Source organism: Typopeltis vanoorti, chromosome 2 (assembly GCF_054136105.1).
Source record: "Typopeltis vanoorti isolate ZY-2024b chromosome 2, IOZ_Tvanoo_1.0, whole genome shotgun sequence".
In the NCBI taxonomy this organism is placed as follows: domain Eukaryota; kingdom Metazoa; phylum Arthropoda; class Arachnida; order Uropygi; family Thelyphonidae; genus Typopeltis; species Typopeltis vanoorti.
The window spans coordinates 168826232-168843153 of record NC_143550.1 but is presented as its reverse complement, the minus strand read 5'-3'; the positions used below and the strand labels follow the sequence as shown (position 1 = coordinate 168843153).

At 38.7% G+C, this 16922-nt stretch overlaps 1 protein-coding gene and 1 long non-coding RNA gene across 2 annotated transcripts in view; one reads left to right on the top strand and one right to left on the bottom strand.

The window, feature by feature from the left end:
• Positions 1-16922, top strand: part of LOC150109643 (uncharacterized) — a 66083-nt gene that overhangs the window by 20426 nt on the left and 28735 nt on the right. The window lies entirely within an intron of this gene.
• LOC150109644 (general transcription factor II-I repeat domain-containing protein 2A-like) lies at positions 3210-4633 on the bottom strand. Its single transcript, XM_090402826.1, has 2 exons — positions 4081-4633; positions 3210-3964 (listed from the first exon to the last, which is right to left on the bottom strand). The coding sequence occupies exons 1-2, from the start codon at positions 4631-4633 to the stop codon at positions 3210-3212; spliced, it is 1308 nt and encodes a 435-aa protein (XP_090258952.1).

The following is a 16922-nucleotide window of genomic DNA, read 5'->3' as shown; positions in this document are numbered from 1 at the left end:
AGATACAAATGAAGCAGTAATTGTAGCTGGAGACCTCAATTCCAAGCATCCTTTATGGAACAGCAAAAACTTTAATAACAACGGAATGATCCTCTATAACTTTTCCTTGAAGAGAAATATCGTTATTGCAGGCCCGATTGAGCCAACACACTACGGAGCGATCGGCAGACCTGATGTTTTAGATATTGCTATTTTTAACAATATTTCTCATCATTTCCGACTTCAAGTGATTGACGAGCTAAGCTCAGATCACAATCCAGTACTCTTAAGTTTAGGGGAGGAGCCTGAGCTCATTCCCAGCCATTCCCACACAAACTTTGCAAAATTCAAGACTAAAATGAACACTATCATAGACTCAGTACCGACTATTTCCACCCGTGAAGAAATTGACGCGGCAGTCAACAATCTTGAATCTAAAATACAGGCTGGCTTATCCGCAGCTTGCTCTACTTCTACCCCAGCTCAAGTCAACCTACTTCCTGCAGAAATTCTTGCTCTGATAAGGAACAAAAACAGGCTCAGACGCCGCTATCACAACACGCTATCTCCGCAAGACCGTCGAGAACTAAACAGAGCGTCCAACCTAGTCCGTTACGCTTTAAAAGATCACAGAAACCAGCAATGGGAAAGAAAACTCTGTTCTCTCAAAACTGAAGATAATTCTCTGTGGAAGTTGACTAAAGCTCTCCGTACAGATCGCTCTAACATCCAGCCCATTCACGGAGAAAGAGGCCTTGTTTACAGAGATAACGAAAAAGCGGAAGCGCTCGTTCAAGCCCTGCAACTTCAGTGCCGTCCTAATTATGCGCAAGCGGATCTAGTCTTCATAGAAAAGATACATCGTAGGGTACGTTCAGTACTTCGGCGATCTTGTAGCTGTGAAAATATCTGCCCCACCTCACCTAAAGAGGTCTATTCAATTATTAGGAAGCTTAAAAACAAAAAAGCCCCTGGCCCGGACGAAATTACCAACAAAACAATTAAAGCCCTCCCACACAAAGCTGTCATGCATTTAGTAGCGATTATCAATGCAATTCTGAGAATTCATTATTTCCCCTCAAGATGGAAACAAGCCGATATTTTCCTTATTCTCAAGCCTGGTAAAGCGCCTCAGATGCCACAGAGCTATAGACCCATCAGTCTTCTATCATGCCTAGGAAAAATAGCAGAAAGAGTCATTCTCAACCGACTTAATGAGGAGGTGAATAAAAATCACATAATTCCGAAAGAACAATTTGGCTTCCGTACTGGACATAGCACTACACAGCAAATTCACAGACTGACTGAGTTCATCACTACAGGCTTTAACTGGAAACAGCACACAGGAGCTATCTTTCTTGATGTTGCAAAAGCTTTCGATACTGTATGGCACAAAGGTCTCATCTACAAATTAATTGCAGCCAACATCCCTCTTTATCTTACCAAAATTATTAACTCCTTTCTACAGGACCGTAAAATTCAGGTTAAGTTGCGTGGAATTAGATCATCACTGAAAAAAATCACTGCTGGTGTCCCTCAAGGTTCGCTGCTCTCACCGCTTCTTTTTAACATCTTTGTTTCTGATGTTCCTAGCACATCACTAACCACTATAGCTAGTTATGCGGATGACATGGCTATTCTCAGCAGATCTCTCAGGCCTAATATAGCTACTCAGCGATTACAAACTGCAGCAACAAATTTAGAAGACTGGTTCAAAAAATGGAGAATATCTGTAAATGCCGATAAAAGCACTGCCATTCTTTTCACAAGAAGACAAGCATCTCATGTTGGAGAAGTTAAACTTTTTAACACAGCCATCCCATGGAGATCTAGCACCAAATATCTAGGCATTCAACTTGATAACCGTTTAAACTTTAACTCCCACATAGTTTATGCATGCAAAAAAGCAAACTCTGCAATAGTACAACTCTATTCTCTGCTCAATAGAAGAAGCCAAGTCAGTACTGATAACAAACTACGGATCTACAAAACAATTATCAGACCATCGTTAACTTACGGATCGCCGGCCTGGAGTCACACTTCCGCCACTAACATCAAAAAGCTACAAGTTATACAAAACAAGTGCCTCCGTATGATCTTCAACGCTCCGTGGTTTGTAAGAAATACTCTCTTACATCGAGATGCCGATATTCCAGATATTTCCACTTTCCTCCATAACAGTGCTGCTGCTTATTTTGCCAAAGCAGCTGTTCATCCAAATCAACTCATTCAAGAGTCATCTAATTATGACGAACACGATAGGTGGAAACATAAGCGCCCGAAAGCTGCTTTGCTTATCGATTCTGGTACCTCCGTACAACCCTAAATAGGGTGAGCCAGGTGCTCGCTAACACTTAATACAAGACTATTCCATACCGATTAAGGGATAGAAGTCCAAGGGACTGTAATCCATCAAGCCATATCAGGTTATCATAATTTCGAAGGTGGTGGGGGTTTGATTCATTCATTCCCATACCCTTGGAGGGTAATGGATGGCAATGCTGTAGCTAATGAAGTTCTAACTGAGGCTCGGCTATTGCTATTACCCTCCTGCCATGATCAGAGCTTTAATAGCTCAATAACACCTTATCCCTACACTGTCCTCTACAGATAACGGGGAAGATGAAAAGCATTCTTGCTTCGCCCCTTTAAGCCAGTCCTTATAAGGATATAATTTCGAAACTGTTTTTTAGAAGAGAATTCCTCATTTTTTAATTAACTTCACAGGATCATTTCTGTAGTGTGGTTAGTGTTCATTTTTGTGAACTTTTCTCATAGGTCAAGGGTCGGCAACCTTTTGAGTCGGAAGAGTCAAAAATTACAATTTACAAAATTACAAAGTTTTTAAAGAGCCACAAAATTTTTTCTTGCCAACAATAAATAGTACTCGCATAAATAAAGTTTTTTGATAAAAAAAAAAAACTAATCTATTTATTCATAAGAAAAAATATCCATTTATTCATATATAAGTAGTGTTTTTCACAACAAATTAGATAATATATATATGGCATTATTAGATAATTACTTATTATTTAAGTAAAAAATTAAAACAATTAAACATTTACTTACAACACTAACTTGTACTTCAATAACAAACAATTGAGCAAACAAATTCAATGGGAGCGATGGCTTTGCATGGTTATTCAAGTAGAAAATTTAAACTTTACTAAACAATGTAACTTGTACTTAAAATAAAAAAAACAATAACATACATTTGAGCAAACACAAATTCAATGGGAGCGTTGGCTTTGCATGGTTTTAGAAAGTTTGGATAAATTTGGTTCATAACTTGTTGTTTTAAGTTTCAAACACGACTCTAAATTTTCATTTGTTAGTTGGCTTCTTACTTTACTTTTAATTATATTCATGCAAGAGAACGCTTGCTCGCACGAATATGTCGATCCGAAGATAGTCAGCACTCCAAATGCCAACTTCTTCATCTCACTGTAGCAATCTGGAAGACTATTCCATGCGTCGAATATAAGTGCCTCAACTCGCGGCATTTCTTTTAAAGCTGTCCACTTTTGTTGCGTTACGTACATACATTTATGGACCTCCAACTCTTCCAACTTGCTTTTCAACTCTGTAAATTTTCCACTCCACAAAGCTTTACTTTTTAAATCGATCAATTGCATTTCTAGAGATCCAGTATCAATTCCAAATGGCTCAATGTGGATTTCGTTACTATTTGTGTTGAGAGGATTTACTATGAATGCTAGAGTGGTTTTGTTGGTTTTGAATTGCTCAAATCTGTCAGCAAATTCATCTTTAATTTTTTTTATAACTGTGCTGAAGTAATTCGTGTCAACAGTTGCACTGGTTTTATCGCGATATTGCTTTAGAAATTGAAAATGAAGTAATTTACCGCTCTGAATATCTTCTGCAAAAAGAATTAATTTTTCTTCAAAACAAACCAATTCTTCTACCAAAACATAGGCTGGGTTTCCCTTTCCTTGCAGTTTTAGATTCAGCTCATTTAATTTTGCTGTGATATCCACCATAAAGTAAAATTTTTGCAACCATTTGTCGTTTTAATGCCTTTTTCATTTAGGAATGTATTTATTTCATTCAAGCACAAAGCAAAACGTTTCAACACCTTACCTTTGGAAAGCCATCGCACTTTATTGTGAAGAAGGAGGTCGGAATACTGAGTCTCCATTTCGTTTAAGAATTCTTTAAACTGACGATGGTAGAGTGCTTTTGACAAGATGCTGTTAACAATCTTGATTACCAAATTCATGACCTCAACTATTTCGGCCGGAAATGTTTGGGCACAAAGCGCTTCTTGGTGTATTATGCAGTGAAACGTAAGAATTTCGTGGTTTATTTTGCTCTGAAGAATCGTTGTTGCCCCTTTATTTTTTCCTGTCATACTTCTGGCTCCATCAGTTGCTATTGAAACGATTTTATTTAAATCGATCTTATTGTCTTCAAGGCATTTTTGCACGGCATTCGCTATACCTTCCCCTCTACTTTGTCCCGAGAGCGGTAGCAATCCTAGAAGTTCTTCTTTTGGACCTTGGGAAGACATATACCTGACAAAAAGGGCAACTTGTGCCGTGTCTTTTATGTCGCAAGACTCATCTATAGCAAGTGATAAGGCAGAAGAAAGTTGAATATCTTCCATCTGCAAATATGTTACATTTGAAGACATTTTAGCTATTCTATCTTGTACTGTTTTAGCGGATAGTGGCAAATCTTTGATTTTTTTCAAGATTTCTGGTTTGTTTTTGAAACCACGAAACAGTTCTTCAGATGCACGTATGAAGCAATCTTTGACATACTCACCATCTGTGAATGGTTTGCCTTTTTTTGCAATTTCTAGTGATACCGCGAGCTTGCCAGATTAACATTACTTGTAGATTGCGTCCAGTTACTTAACATGGAACTTGATTGCTGTTTTTGTTTTTGGAGCTCGTCGACAGCTTTTTTTCGTTCTTCGCCGGCTGGATATTTACTAGCAAACTGAGTATGTTTTTTAGTGAAGTGTCTCTCTAAATTTGATTTCTTATTGTGTGCGAGTTTTTCGTGGCAAATGAGACAAGTCGGAAGGCCATCTAAGTTGCATATGAAAGCGAACGACTCCGTCCAATCCCGATTGAATTCTCGATGCTCTTCTTCAGTTCTTCTCTTTTGTTTTGTAGATGCCATGCTTGCGGTGAAGCTGTAATAAAGAATTTTTAAAATTATTATTTAGGTATCCAAAACAGCAGATGACAAGTTTTGCAATTATTTACTATGTCAACGTATACCTAATTAAATACATACGAGAAGCTGGGCATAATGAAATATAATTTATCAAAAAACATTTTACAACGATATTTCTCAATTAAAAATACTTACCTAAATAAAATAAATAATTCTCTAATAATTTAATTATTAAAATAAATAATTTAGACACGAAACACTGTTTGTCTCACTCTCTCACGTACTGATTGACTATAAGTACATACTTTCGTCGCATCTGTGGTCGCCTCCCGTGGGCGGTGATCGCCGACTGGCACGAACGGACTTGTCAGAACGTGTTTATCACGGCGCAGTCTGCACATTTTAGTTTTTTTTTTTTTAATTTTGGCAAATATTAGATACTTAGTTTACGAGTAAAGGTGTTATGCCCAGCTATGCCGAAATCAATGAAAATTGTCAAACATATAAACAATCTAAAACTGCAAATACCTACCTACTTTGATCCTCAGAGTTCGAAAATAGGTTTATTAAATAACAATTTATAAGTACTTACACTTATAATTATTATTTTAACGCTAATTTTTAAATAATAAAAGCTATAAAATAGATAAATAATAAAATGGGTAATTTATTAAAAAAAAAAAACACATTTATTTATCGTCGTGGCTTAGGTGTAGTTTATGGTTGTTTTTATATTACTGCAACTAAAGCTCTAAGTGCGCAAAAAATATGGAGCTTAATCCAATGCGTAATCAATAGCCACTAAAGCTATCTATCTCCCCATTTTTCTATTACGAAGGCGAGATGGACCCATTAAAATTAATTCAACAGGCGCAGTACTGCCGACACTATTCAGTCATAGTGGTTTAAGATGATACTGAGCTCTCTCCAAAAGTTTAGAGACTGAGGTGCTCCTCAAAAAATTGCAGCTGTCTTAACTTCTCTTTTTAGAATCTTTTTCATAAAGCCATGGTTACTTCTTAACGACTTACATGAGATCCACCTATTACTTAGTTGCAAGTAATATTTGACTTCCATAGCAATGACCATCCCGTTTTATATCAAAGTTAAAAGTAATTATTTCGGAGGTTTGCTCTTCTAGCTCCATCGACAGCTAGGTTTGTGTGCTTTTACACACGCACCATTCTTAACTCATCGTATAGGAATGTTCTTACGTAAAACCCCAGTCAATTAGGGAAAGTTTCAGAACAAAACTATCAAGAATACATCTTAAATGTGTGGTTTTAAACTTCCACTAAAGACCCAAACTCTCAAAAGTGGTTTTACACCATATTGTGAGCAAGAGCTATTTTCTTCACACACTCCTCCCTTGCATAATTTGGTAATTTATTAAATATATATTTTAATAAAAACACTTTCGCGGTAATATCCAACAGTAGTACTTTGTTTCTTTTTTGACAATTCTTATTGACGTCAAAAAAGTAGTTAGGTATCTTATTTGGAAAAAAATATGTATAATATGTATTTTAAAAATATAATACTTATTATGTTACCTACCTTTACTTCGGTTTTTTTTATTATTATTATTATATATATGTACATACATAACTTTGAGAAGATAATTCGCTTCTAACTCTTTTACTTGAAACAACAAACTATACGTCACAACAAAAGCACTGGTGAAGACGCCAAATTGTCTTGCGTCGAAAGCGAATTAAAACCTACATAGACAGATCCTACGACGGCGTCATTCGAGAGTTTCCGACGGACTGACGACAGTGACGAGGGCGTGTCACGGGGAAGGGGTGCGGTGAAAAGCGAGTACAAGTGGCTGAGAGATAGAATCGGTGCCTAGTCCTCGTTTATCGATTCAGAACGATTTTTAAATGTTTTTTTTTTTGATAAAATAAATAATATTTGCGTATGGAACTAAAGAGCCGCAGCTTCACATCCAAAGAGCCGCATGTGGCTCGCGAGCCGCAGGTTGCCGACCCCTGTCATAGGTGATTAGCAAATTGTTTAGCTAAGCGCAAATTGTAGTATATGTGAGCTCGGTTATTATCGACAAAGCGTCTCATAGAGGCACTTGATAATCAACTACAACAGCAGATACAGAATAAACCCCTGACTTGGGCAAAAACAACACACTCGGTGGTGGGAATAGCTTAGGCCCCCCCCCCCCCCCCCTCACCAGCATGGCTTTGCCGCGTACGCGGACACTTGGAATAGAAGTTGAAGCTGACCTACGACCTCGATGTTTGGCCAAAGCCCTCATTGAAAGCGTCGGCGCTGAGCAAATTTTTGGTTTTACTCCCTTTGGTGGTGGCCGCTTCCAAGTAGTAGTTAGGAGTGAACAAACAAGAGACAAACTACTTGCAGGATTCGAGTGTAATGGAAAAACAATAGTTCCATTTTTGGTAGGGAGCATTACCAAACTACTTAGAATCCCCAGATTCCCTTTAGAATATATTGAAGCCGATGTAAAGATCATCCACGAAATATTCTGGAAATGGGGCGTTGTACACAAGGTGGAAGTCCTAAATGACGCAGAAAACCCCAAATGGAAGTCTGGTGAAGTCCACATCTCCCTCGAGATGAAAACGCCCGTTCCCAACTTCATTATTATTGGATCCGCCAGAGTAATGATAAATTACCCTGGTGTAAAAAAAACAATGTTTTAGATGTGGTGCTTTCACTCACCTTGGGGCGGACTGTCCTAGAGTGAAATGTAATTACTGCCTCAAAGCAGGCCACAACCAAGAAAACTGTGAGTCAGCTTGCCTGAAATGTGGGGTCATTGGCCACCAAGTGGACACATGCCCATCCAGAACCCTTGCTGAGAGGATGGGTGGTGCAATCACGCCAGCAACTCCACCAAGCAATGGAAATGACGCAGCACAGGAAGCTTCTCCTTTCGAGGCTGCTCCTGATATAACAGAAACCCATACCTCCACGTCTAAGAAACACCGTAAGGGGAAAAAAACTTCCACAAGCAGTAAAATCCAACAAGAAGAAACAGTCGTTATCGAAACCATCAATACCAATATAGATACTAATACAGATATAGATAGGGAAGAAGGAAAGATGGAGGTGAACACCAACACTTCCAAAAGGCCATTAAGCCCACAGGAAGAAGAGTTGGTAACGCCCAAAACAGCAGAAGTATCTGAGACCGCCCACCCAGAAGTCCCTCACGCGAAAGCAGGGGAGACTCTCAGCCATCTCATGAGAGGTATCCCAGGAATGGCAGAAAAATTCAAAGAAACGATGAAAAAAATAGGAGAACCTGAACTCCTCCTCACAGGGGAACATTGTTAGCGCAAAATGGGGTGACATTTTCGTTGATGACATCAGCAAAGTCACCCCTGAGCAGGTAGAGGTAGCCCAAGATTTAGACGAAGAGGCAGCTTCGGCGTTCTTCATAGCTCTCTGCAAACTAGACATGGCCAAGGGAAGTGAGGTGGCCAAAAGAATAATAACTGCCCACAACAAAAGAAAGACACAGTAACCACCTTGTGGGGTTTCTGTACACAGCTTCACCGGTTTCAGCTATCACAGGTGGGGGAGGACCTGAGAACCCGAGCGGCGAAGGTTTACAGCGAGGCGGTGCAGTTCCTTGTGAGCTGCATCACTGGGGCCAGATCCTTCCTCCAGCTCTAAGTTTAACTTTCAATTTTTGCTTTTCTGTGTACTTTTTTTTGTTTGTTTTTTGTTTTGTTTGGTTTGTTACATGTTTCCTTTTTAGGATTTTTCCTTTTTTGTAAAGTGAAAAATCAACGACCGTTTTAGAAACGCCCCTGGGGGGCAAACAGCTAAAACAGGTCAACTGAGGCCTCTTTAACCTACCCTACCACTATGCACTCTATCTTTATTTCCTCTCCTACTATCTGCTGACTCTCAGCCTATCTTACTCTACAGGCCGATGATGAAGATTTGTTGAACTCACAAATTATTATTATTAGAAGAGAATTCCTTATGTATCTTCGGAAGGCCATAAATATCCTAGGAATATTCTCCTGGAAGGAAATAAAATAAAATGAAGAATAATGGAATGAAACTTACAGCGTTTTAAGAAAATCAGTGTGTTGAGAGACAATCCGATCTTCTTGAGGATCCTTTGGTATTCTTTGATATGATGGTAGATTTCCTGTCATTAAGAATACACTTATTATTAAATTGAAGGTTCACTCGGTTTGATAGCATATTAAAATTATTTAATGACTGAAAACCGAAGTTTTGAGTTAAACTTTATTAATACACACAACTAATTTCGTTTGAGAACAGACTTTGTTTTATACATTTCGCTAGACGAAGTCTGTTGCACCTGACGAAGCAATTAAAAAATAATAAAGATATCCTTCCAGCCGACAAAGGAAGTGCAACTGTAATCCTAAACAAATCAGATTAGCACTGAAAACTCTTGGAATTATTAAACTCAGACATTTACTCTCTGCTGGACAGGGATCCAACAAGAGAGCGACCCACAACCGCACAAATAACTTACTAAGAACTACTTCAGAATTGCCTGGGAACATACGCCTTTCAGTCCGCTCCCTTCACCCACTTATCCCTCGTCTTTATGGCCTTCCTAAGATACAATTCCTTTAAAACCTATAGTCGAAGGTATCGATTCTCCTACCTACAACTTGTCAAAATATCTCGCCTCCTCTCTGCAATGCTTCACAGGAAAATCTTCTTTCATTAAAAACTCACCTGACTTTATTTCCAAGATTAAAGACTTCAAATTATCCAACTCGGATATCATAGCCACCTTTGACTGTCCCTCTTTACAAATGCTCCCACTGAAGACGTTTTTACCCTTTTAAAGAACAAGGTTTCTAAAATGATCTTTGCACTACTATCGCGCTGTGTCAAATCAGGATATTTTTAATTCGAAAACATAATAATACTTTTTTTCCCCAAGTAGGCAAACAAGCAAGTAAGCTAAGTTTTGTGCCTGAAGTATTTTCAGGTCTGAAGCACTTCGTGGTAAAGGTGGCATAAGCTCTGATCATTTGCCTAAGTATCCCATAATACGAATATGTATACTGCTATGTATTATGGGAAGGGTCACTACCAAAACCGGTTTCGACCTTTATTGAGGTGCTTAAGTAAAGACCTCTAAAAATAAGCAGTCCCCCAGACTACTCCCTACGAGTGACCGAAGGACTGTCCAACTCAGCGACAGGCTCACCTCGTCACCGAGAAGAACTTCTCAGCTTTGGCTACCCAGTGACAGACTCATCCCATCACCAGACAGAGCCATAATCTCAGCGATGGCCCCACTCAGAGACAGGCAAAATCCTGTCCCCAAGCAGAGCCTCTTATACCTCAAGGAAAGGGATCACTTCTACGCATGTTTTACGTGCGGGTTACCTCTCCAAACAGTCATTAGGTCAATGAACAATGAGCGACCCGCACGATCAAAAACTCAGCGTTTTTTCCCTCAGTAACAGGCTTATCCTGTCACTGAGAAGAACTTTCAGCTTTGCTTCTACCCAGTGGCAGGCTCACCCCCACCCCGAGCAAAGCCGCTCATATTTCATCTGGGGGGGGGGGACAGCAACAGCCGAGCCTCAGTTAGCTTCATGGGCTACAGCATTGCCATTCATTACCCCTCTACCTGGGTAGCAGCAACAGCCGTGCCTCAGTAAATTTCATTGGCTACAGCATTGCTATCCGCAACCTTTCCTTGAGGCGTACAACCTCAAGGAAAGCAACCACTTCGCTGTTTAAGTGCCGAGTTATCTCCAAAAACTCATCAGATCCCCCAGGCCACCTAACAATGAGTGACCCGAAGGACCGTTTAACTCAGCGTTGTTCCACTCGTTCACAGACTCACCCCGTCACAGAGAAGAACTCTCAACGTTGGCTTTACCCAGTTACAGGCTCACCCCACCACTGAGCAGAGCCGCTCATTTGCCACCTGAGGGGTAATAACAGCAATAGCTGGCCCTCAGTTAACTTCATGGCTACAGCCTTGCCATTCGTTACCCCCCCCCCCCCATACACACACACACCCCAGGTGCAGCAGCAACATGGCGTTGCTACTGCACCTGGGATGGGGGGGGGTAACGAAGGTTTAACTCAATTAAACCTTTGTAAACCAATTAAATCAATGAAGTTTTAACTCAGTTAAACCTTCATTGGCTAGAGCAGCGCTTCCCAAACTGTGGGCCTCAGTTTTGTTGAGGGGGCCGTGAAATAATGAAAACAAATTAATGAAATAAAGAGCCAAAAGGCTTGACTTCGGCGATGTTAAAATTATTTAAATTAAGGGGATATTTAATCCCACATTAGTTCAAAGCATAATAAGAAAACTCTAAGATAGAAAGCAAAGAGTCTGGGGAGTGACCTATCTCCCTTAATGTAAAACAACATACATCTCCTAAGGGATGAGTTTTACATTAGGGCAAATACTAAGAATAGCGATCCTAGTTTTATCCACCTTTACAACGAGTTGCCCGGTATTGTACCACCCAGGTACAATACCAGGTTCGACGAGTCGAACTTTTATAGTTTGATATATTCGGCATGAAACTCTTTGATTTCTATCTTAGAGTTTTCTTATTCGGCTTTGAAATAATGTGGGATTAAATATCCCCTTAATTTAAATAATAAAAACAAATTTAAAATGTTTTAAGACTAAGAGTGCCATGTCAAATGTGTATGTAAGATGCTAGAAGTGTAATGTTTGCATTTGATTTTTGCAATATTCGCTGCGTATGTTTTGTATCGAATATAAATTCAATAAATATTATAAGAATATATGTCTGTATTACGATTTTTTTTTCGATGGGGGCAGTGAAATATTTTAATTTTTCCTAGTTGCGGGGGGGGCCTTTACATCCATAAGTTTGAGAGGCACTGGGCTCGAGCATTGCCCCAACCACTTATGCGCAAAAGCACACCAGTGGGAGCCAGACCCAGAGGTGGTGATACCAAGGGTGAAGTAATGAGGAACTTATATCTATACGAGTTGCCACAAGGTGCTTCGACCTTATTAAATAAAAATCTATGTAGAAGGTTTTTTTATCTTAGGTGTACTATACGTTAAAGATACCAAGAAATTTTATAAACTTCTTACCGAATAAGTCCATTAGGGTTTTAGCGTGCTCGACAAAATCATAGGTAAGAGCGGTTGATTTTATAGTGTACAATTTCGACGATTATCCGGCACCCTTGGCAACCTGCCCAACGCCGAAGCTTTCCTACTCCACTGGCTCGGCTTATGTATATTTTATCATAAGTGTATTCATGTCGTAGATAATATTTACTAAATTATTTCGGATTTTAAGCTATTTCTCATAGGATTAATATTATCATTATGAACGCATAATATGTGAAAATGCATACGGAAGTGTTAGTAATATTTATTTTATCCTCGATTTTTTGTTTCTTCAATGTCGAAACGACTAAAAGCACTTGACAGGAGATCATCTCCACTTATCCTTTCAAGTTCTCATTCCCATTAAAGTGTGTCCTTCTTTTAACATCATTTCCATTAGGAATAAAGCACATAAGAGCTCTAGCATATTTTATTCTTTATCATCCCGGACCTACTACTTCTAAGACTAATCTGCTTAACCGAATGTTGTGGAGCGCAAAATCAATTGCATTCAATCAGCGTCCGCTCTTCACTGGGATTTCGCCATCAAGATTGCGCCAGACATCATCACTAATGTGTCTAAGTAATTAGGATGTTTGAATGACTTGATCACGGGTGGCTAAAAGTACTCTAGAAACTGCATTGTTTGTTTGTCCTTGAACAGCTTCTTCATCAACGAATATATACGCAAATACGAGACTTCGATATCTACATACAAATAGCTGGTCCCCACATAATAAAGGTTTACGTCAGTGACTAGCTGGTATTTCAGGTTTGCCGTCTGATTTTGAGGAGTGAATATGTGCAGTGTCTTGTGAGAGACACAGAGAGAGAACCATGTTGACGTATCTGGTACAAAAAAAAAAAAAAAACGGTGAGATAATTATTATTATTAGACACCTCCAGGTAGTCCAAAGACTCATCGAGGAAGGGCATCTGTCTCCACCATTGACAGCAACTACACCAACGCCCTCTACCGCCGACCACCGATACTACTGGTATTTCCCGAGACAATCACAAACATCCATGCCCACGGCGAGATTCGAACCCAGACCTTTATTGTTGGAGAGCGGATACGCTAACCATTCGGCTAACTAATAGCTAAATAATGGTAACTAATAGATATAGTATCAGGTAAAGGAAAGAGATGCTATACTCGTAGTACTCAGCAAGTACGTCTTGCAGTTGTAGGCAAACAAACATCAACATGGGGAACTGGAAAATGACACTGATTTATGTTTAAGTTCACAGAACGATCCGATGAAGAAGTGATGCTCTTTTTCAAGTCTTTAGAGAGGACAAATGACATAAAAATGAAATTATATAAATTAAGTGGAAATTGAATCCAACATCATTTCATAGCCGAATACAGAAACTATAAAAGTTTCGAGCGAAAATTGACCAGAGAGTTTGCGGGAATACACCGCCGTCATACTACGAGTTGCCCTAGCGGCCTAGCCGAACTTAATAGGAAGCACGAACTCTAAAAGCTCCCGTATATTTGCTTCATGTTGGTCCATTTTTAAAAGGGTTCACTACAAAGACGCTTTTAGCGTCCGTGCTTCCTATTAGGTTAGGCCAGGGCAACTCGTAGCATGGCGGAGGTGCATTCCTACAAGCTCTCTGGTCAATTTTTGCACGAAACTTTATGAGTTTCTGTATTCGGCTTTGAAATAAAATGTCGGATTTAATATCCACTTAATTTATATAATTTTACATCGCCGAAGTGAAGTCTTTTGGTTCTTTATTTTTAGTAAATAAAACTCTTTCTCCAAATTATTAGAAAATTTGGAGAAAGAGCAAAGCTAATAATAGCTGTAAGTACCTGGTGGGTGTTTGTTCAGGGCATGAACTAATTATTACTAACATATTACAACATAAAAATGTGCACACGGGATTACAAAAGACAAAAAGAAATAAGAAAAGTCTCAACGACCATGTTATTGTCGATATTTTCAATATTATTTCAAGACCAAAGTATAAATACGAGATTTGAAACAGGAAGTGACCGTGTTAGTTTTCAGTTGTAGGTATTCTCGTGAATACTGGACGAACGAGGATGAGCTTGCTAGGATACAAATAACCCTCATTACAATTATGAAATCCGGCTTTGTCTTTGATATTTTGTGTGTGTGTGGGGGGGGGGGGATTGTGCAGTTTTAATAAGCTGAGTAACACTGAATGATAAACAGGTTTATGCTTCCGTGTTTTAACGATAAATATTCAGGTTTTACATGAGCTGCACTTTCATGTTGACATAAAATTCCCGAATACTTTACGCCTTAAATTCGATCAATGGAATTAATTATAGTCGCAGACGTTTAGCGAGACGAGTATAACAAGATAGTTTATCCTGATGCAGCCATGGAAAGGCTCAAAAAAAACTTCCAGTATAAAAATGACTTGTAACACATGTAATACATTTAAGGAAACTAAATGAAATAAATTATCTAATTAAATGAAAGAACTTAATAAAGTACATGGAAAGTGCGTATCTCATTTGACCTTTTGTAGTACAAAATTGATCCTACCTACTGCTTTCCATTGCTCAGACATTCGATTCAGAAAACCATAAATAAAAAATACACACGTGGAGCTTTCTTTTAGGCTTTTGTATTTTCTTTTTATTTGTACATTTATCGTGGCAATCCCACCTACTACAGGGGGAAACTGATGTGGAAACTCACGTCAGTTTAGTATTGTGGCGAGTTTAGGGTCAGCGACTCCATTAACCCAGTTCTAAAGGATTTTTTTTTTTTAAATTTTAATATTAACTGAATTTATCTTGTATTTTTCGTTATTTATTTTTTACATAATCTGGAAGTCCTGCACTAGAGATCTAACACGGTACTATTTCAAACCATTTCTGTCCTCTGATAAACAAGATAATCTCAAACCGGAGCGATGAAACTCATCTAAGGAAACTTCCCGCAGAAAGCAATCGAACTAACCATATATGACTTACCAACTGTATCGACTTTTCACTAGACCAGTACACAGTATTTCTAAGAATGTGATTAATTCAGATTTCAGTTGATTCGGAGGAGAACTGCATCCAATTATGATTTTTTCAAGTACAAAGTTTTTATTGTTTGATACAGAAATGACATCATGCAAACCATATTTAAACCTTTTGCTAATATAATTTCTTTTATTATAAAATATGAAATAATGTTGTAAATTATATTTTTATTCGGAAATTATAGAAAATATAATTGTTTTAAAAAAATTTTTCTGAAATATTAAAAAATATTAAGTACACCTTTAAACTTTTAGCATCATAATAAAATTAAATTAACGATTTCCAGATTAAAGAAACGACTAGAATAGAATACTTCTCTTGTTCTCAGTTCCTATTCTGATAGATTATTGGCCTTTTGGCTTAGATCAAGTGTGTAGTTCATTTGTGTGAACTTTCCCCATAAGTGATTAGCAAATTGTAGTATAGTATATATATATATATATATATTGTAGTATATAGTATATATATAGTGTATATATATATATATATATATATATATATATATAATATATTGTAGTATATATACTACAATTTGCGCTTAGCTAAACAATTTTGAATGAATTGGAGGTTCTTAGGATATTGCAGAATCCCAATGTATAGTATATGTTAGCTCAGTTATTATCGGCAAAGCTTCTCATAGAGGCACTTGATAATAAACTACAGCAGCAGATACAGAATAAACCCCAGACTAGGGCAAGAACAACACACTCGGCGGTGGGAATAGCTTAGCCCCCCCCGTCACCAGCATGGCTTTGCCGCGTACGCGGACCCTTGGAATCGAAGTTGAAGCTGACCTACGACCTCGATGTTTGGCCAAAGCCCTCATCGAAAGCGTCGGCGCTGAGCAGATTTTTGGGTTTACTCCCTTTGGTGGTGGTCGCTTCCAAGTAGTAGTAAGCAGTGAGCAAACAAGAGACAAACTACTTGCAGGATTCGAATGTAATGGAAAAACAATAGTTCCATTTTTGGTAGGGAGCATTACCAAACTACTTCGAATCCCCAGATTCCCTTTAGAATATACTGAAACGGATGTAAAGATCATCCACGAAATATTCGGGAAATGGGGCGTTATACACAAGGTGGAAGTCCTAAATGACGCAGAAAACCCCAAATGGAAGTCGGGTGAAGTCCACATCTCCCTCGAGATGAAAACGCCCGTTCCCAACTTCATTATTATTGGATCCGCCAGAGTAATGATAAATTACCCTGGTGTAAAAAAACAATGTTTTAGATGTGGTGCTTTCACTCACCTTGGGGTGGACTGTCCTAGAGTGAAATGTAAAAACTGCCTCAAAGCAGGCCACAACCAAGAAAACTGTGAGTCAGCTTGCCTGAAATGTGGGGTCATTGACCACAAAGTGGACACATGCCCATCCAGAACCCTTGCTGAGAGGATGGGTGGTGCAATCACGCCAGCAACTCCACCAAGCAATGGAAATGACGCACCACAGGTAGCCTCTCCTCCTTTCGAGGCTGCTCCTGATATAACAGAAATCCATACCTCCACGTCTAAGAAAAACCGTAAGGGAAAAAAAACTTCCACAAGAAGAAACAGTCGCTATTGAAACCATCAATACCAATATAGATACTAATACAGACATAGAAGAGGGAAAGATGGAGGTGAACACTAACACCTCCAAACGGCCATTAAACCCACATGAAGAA

Coding starts and splice junctions, on each gene's coding strand:
- LOC150109644 (XM_090402826.1), bottom strand. CDS start 4,633: ATGTCTTCAAATGTAACATATTTGCAGATGGAAGATATTCAACTTTCT. Junction 3,965..4,080: donor AGTGCGATGGCTTTCCAAAG/GTAAGGTGTTGA, acceptor TGGATATCACAG/CAAAATTAAATGAGCTGAAT.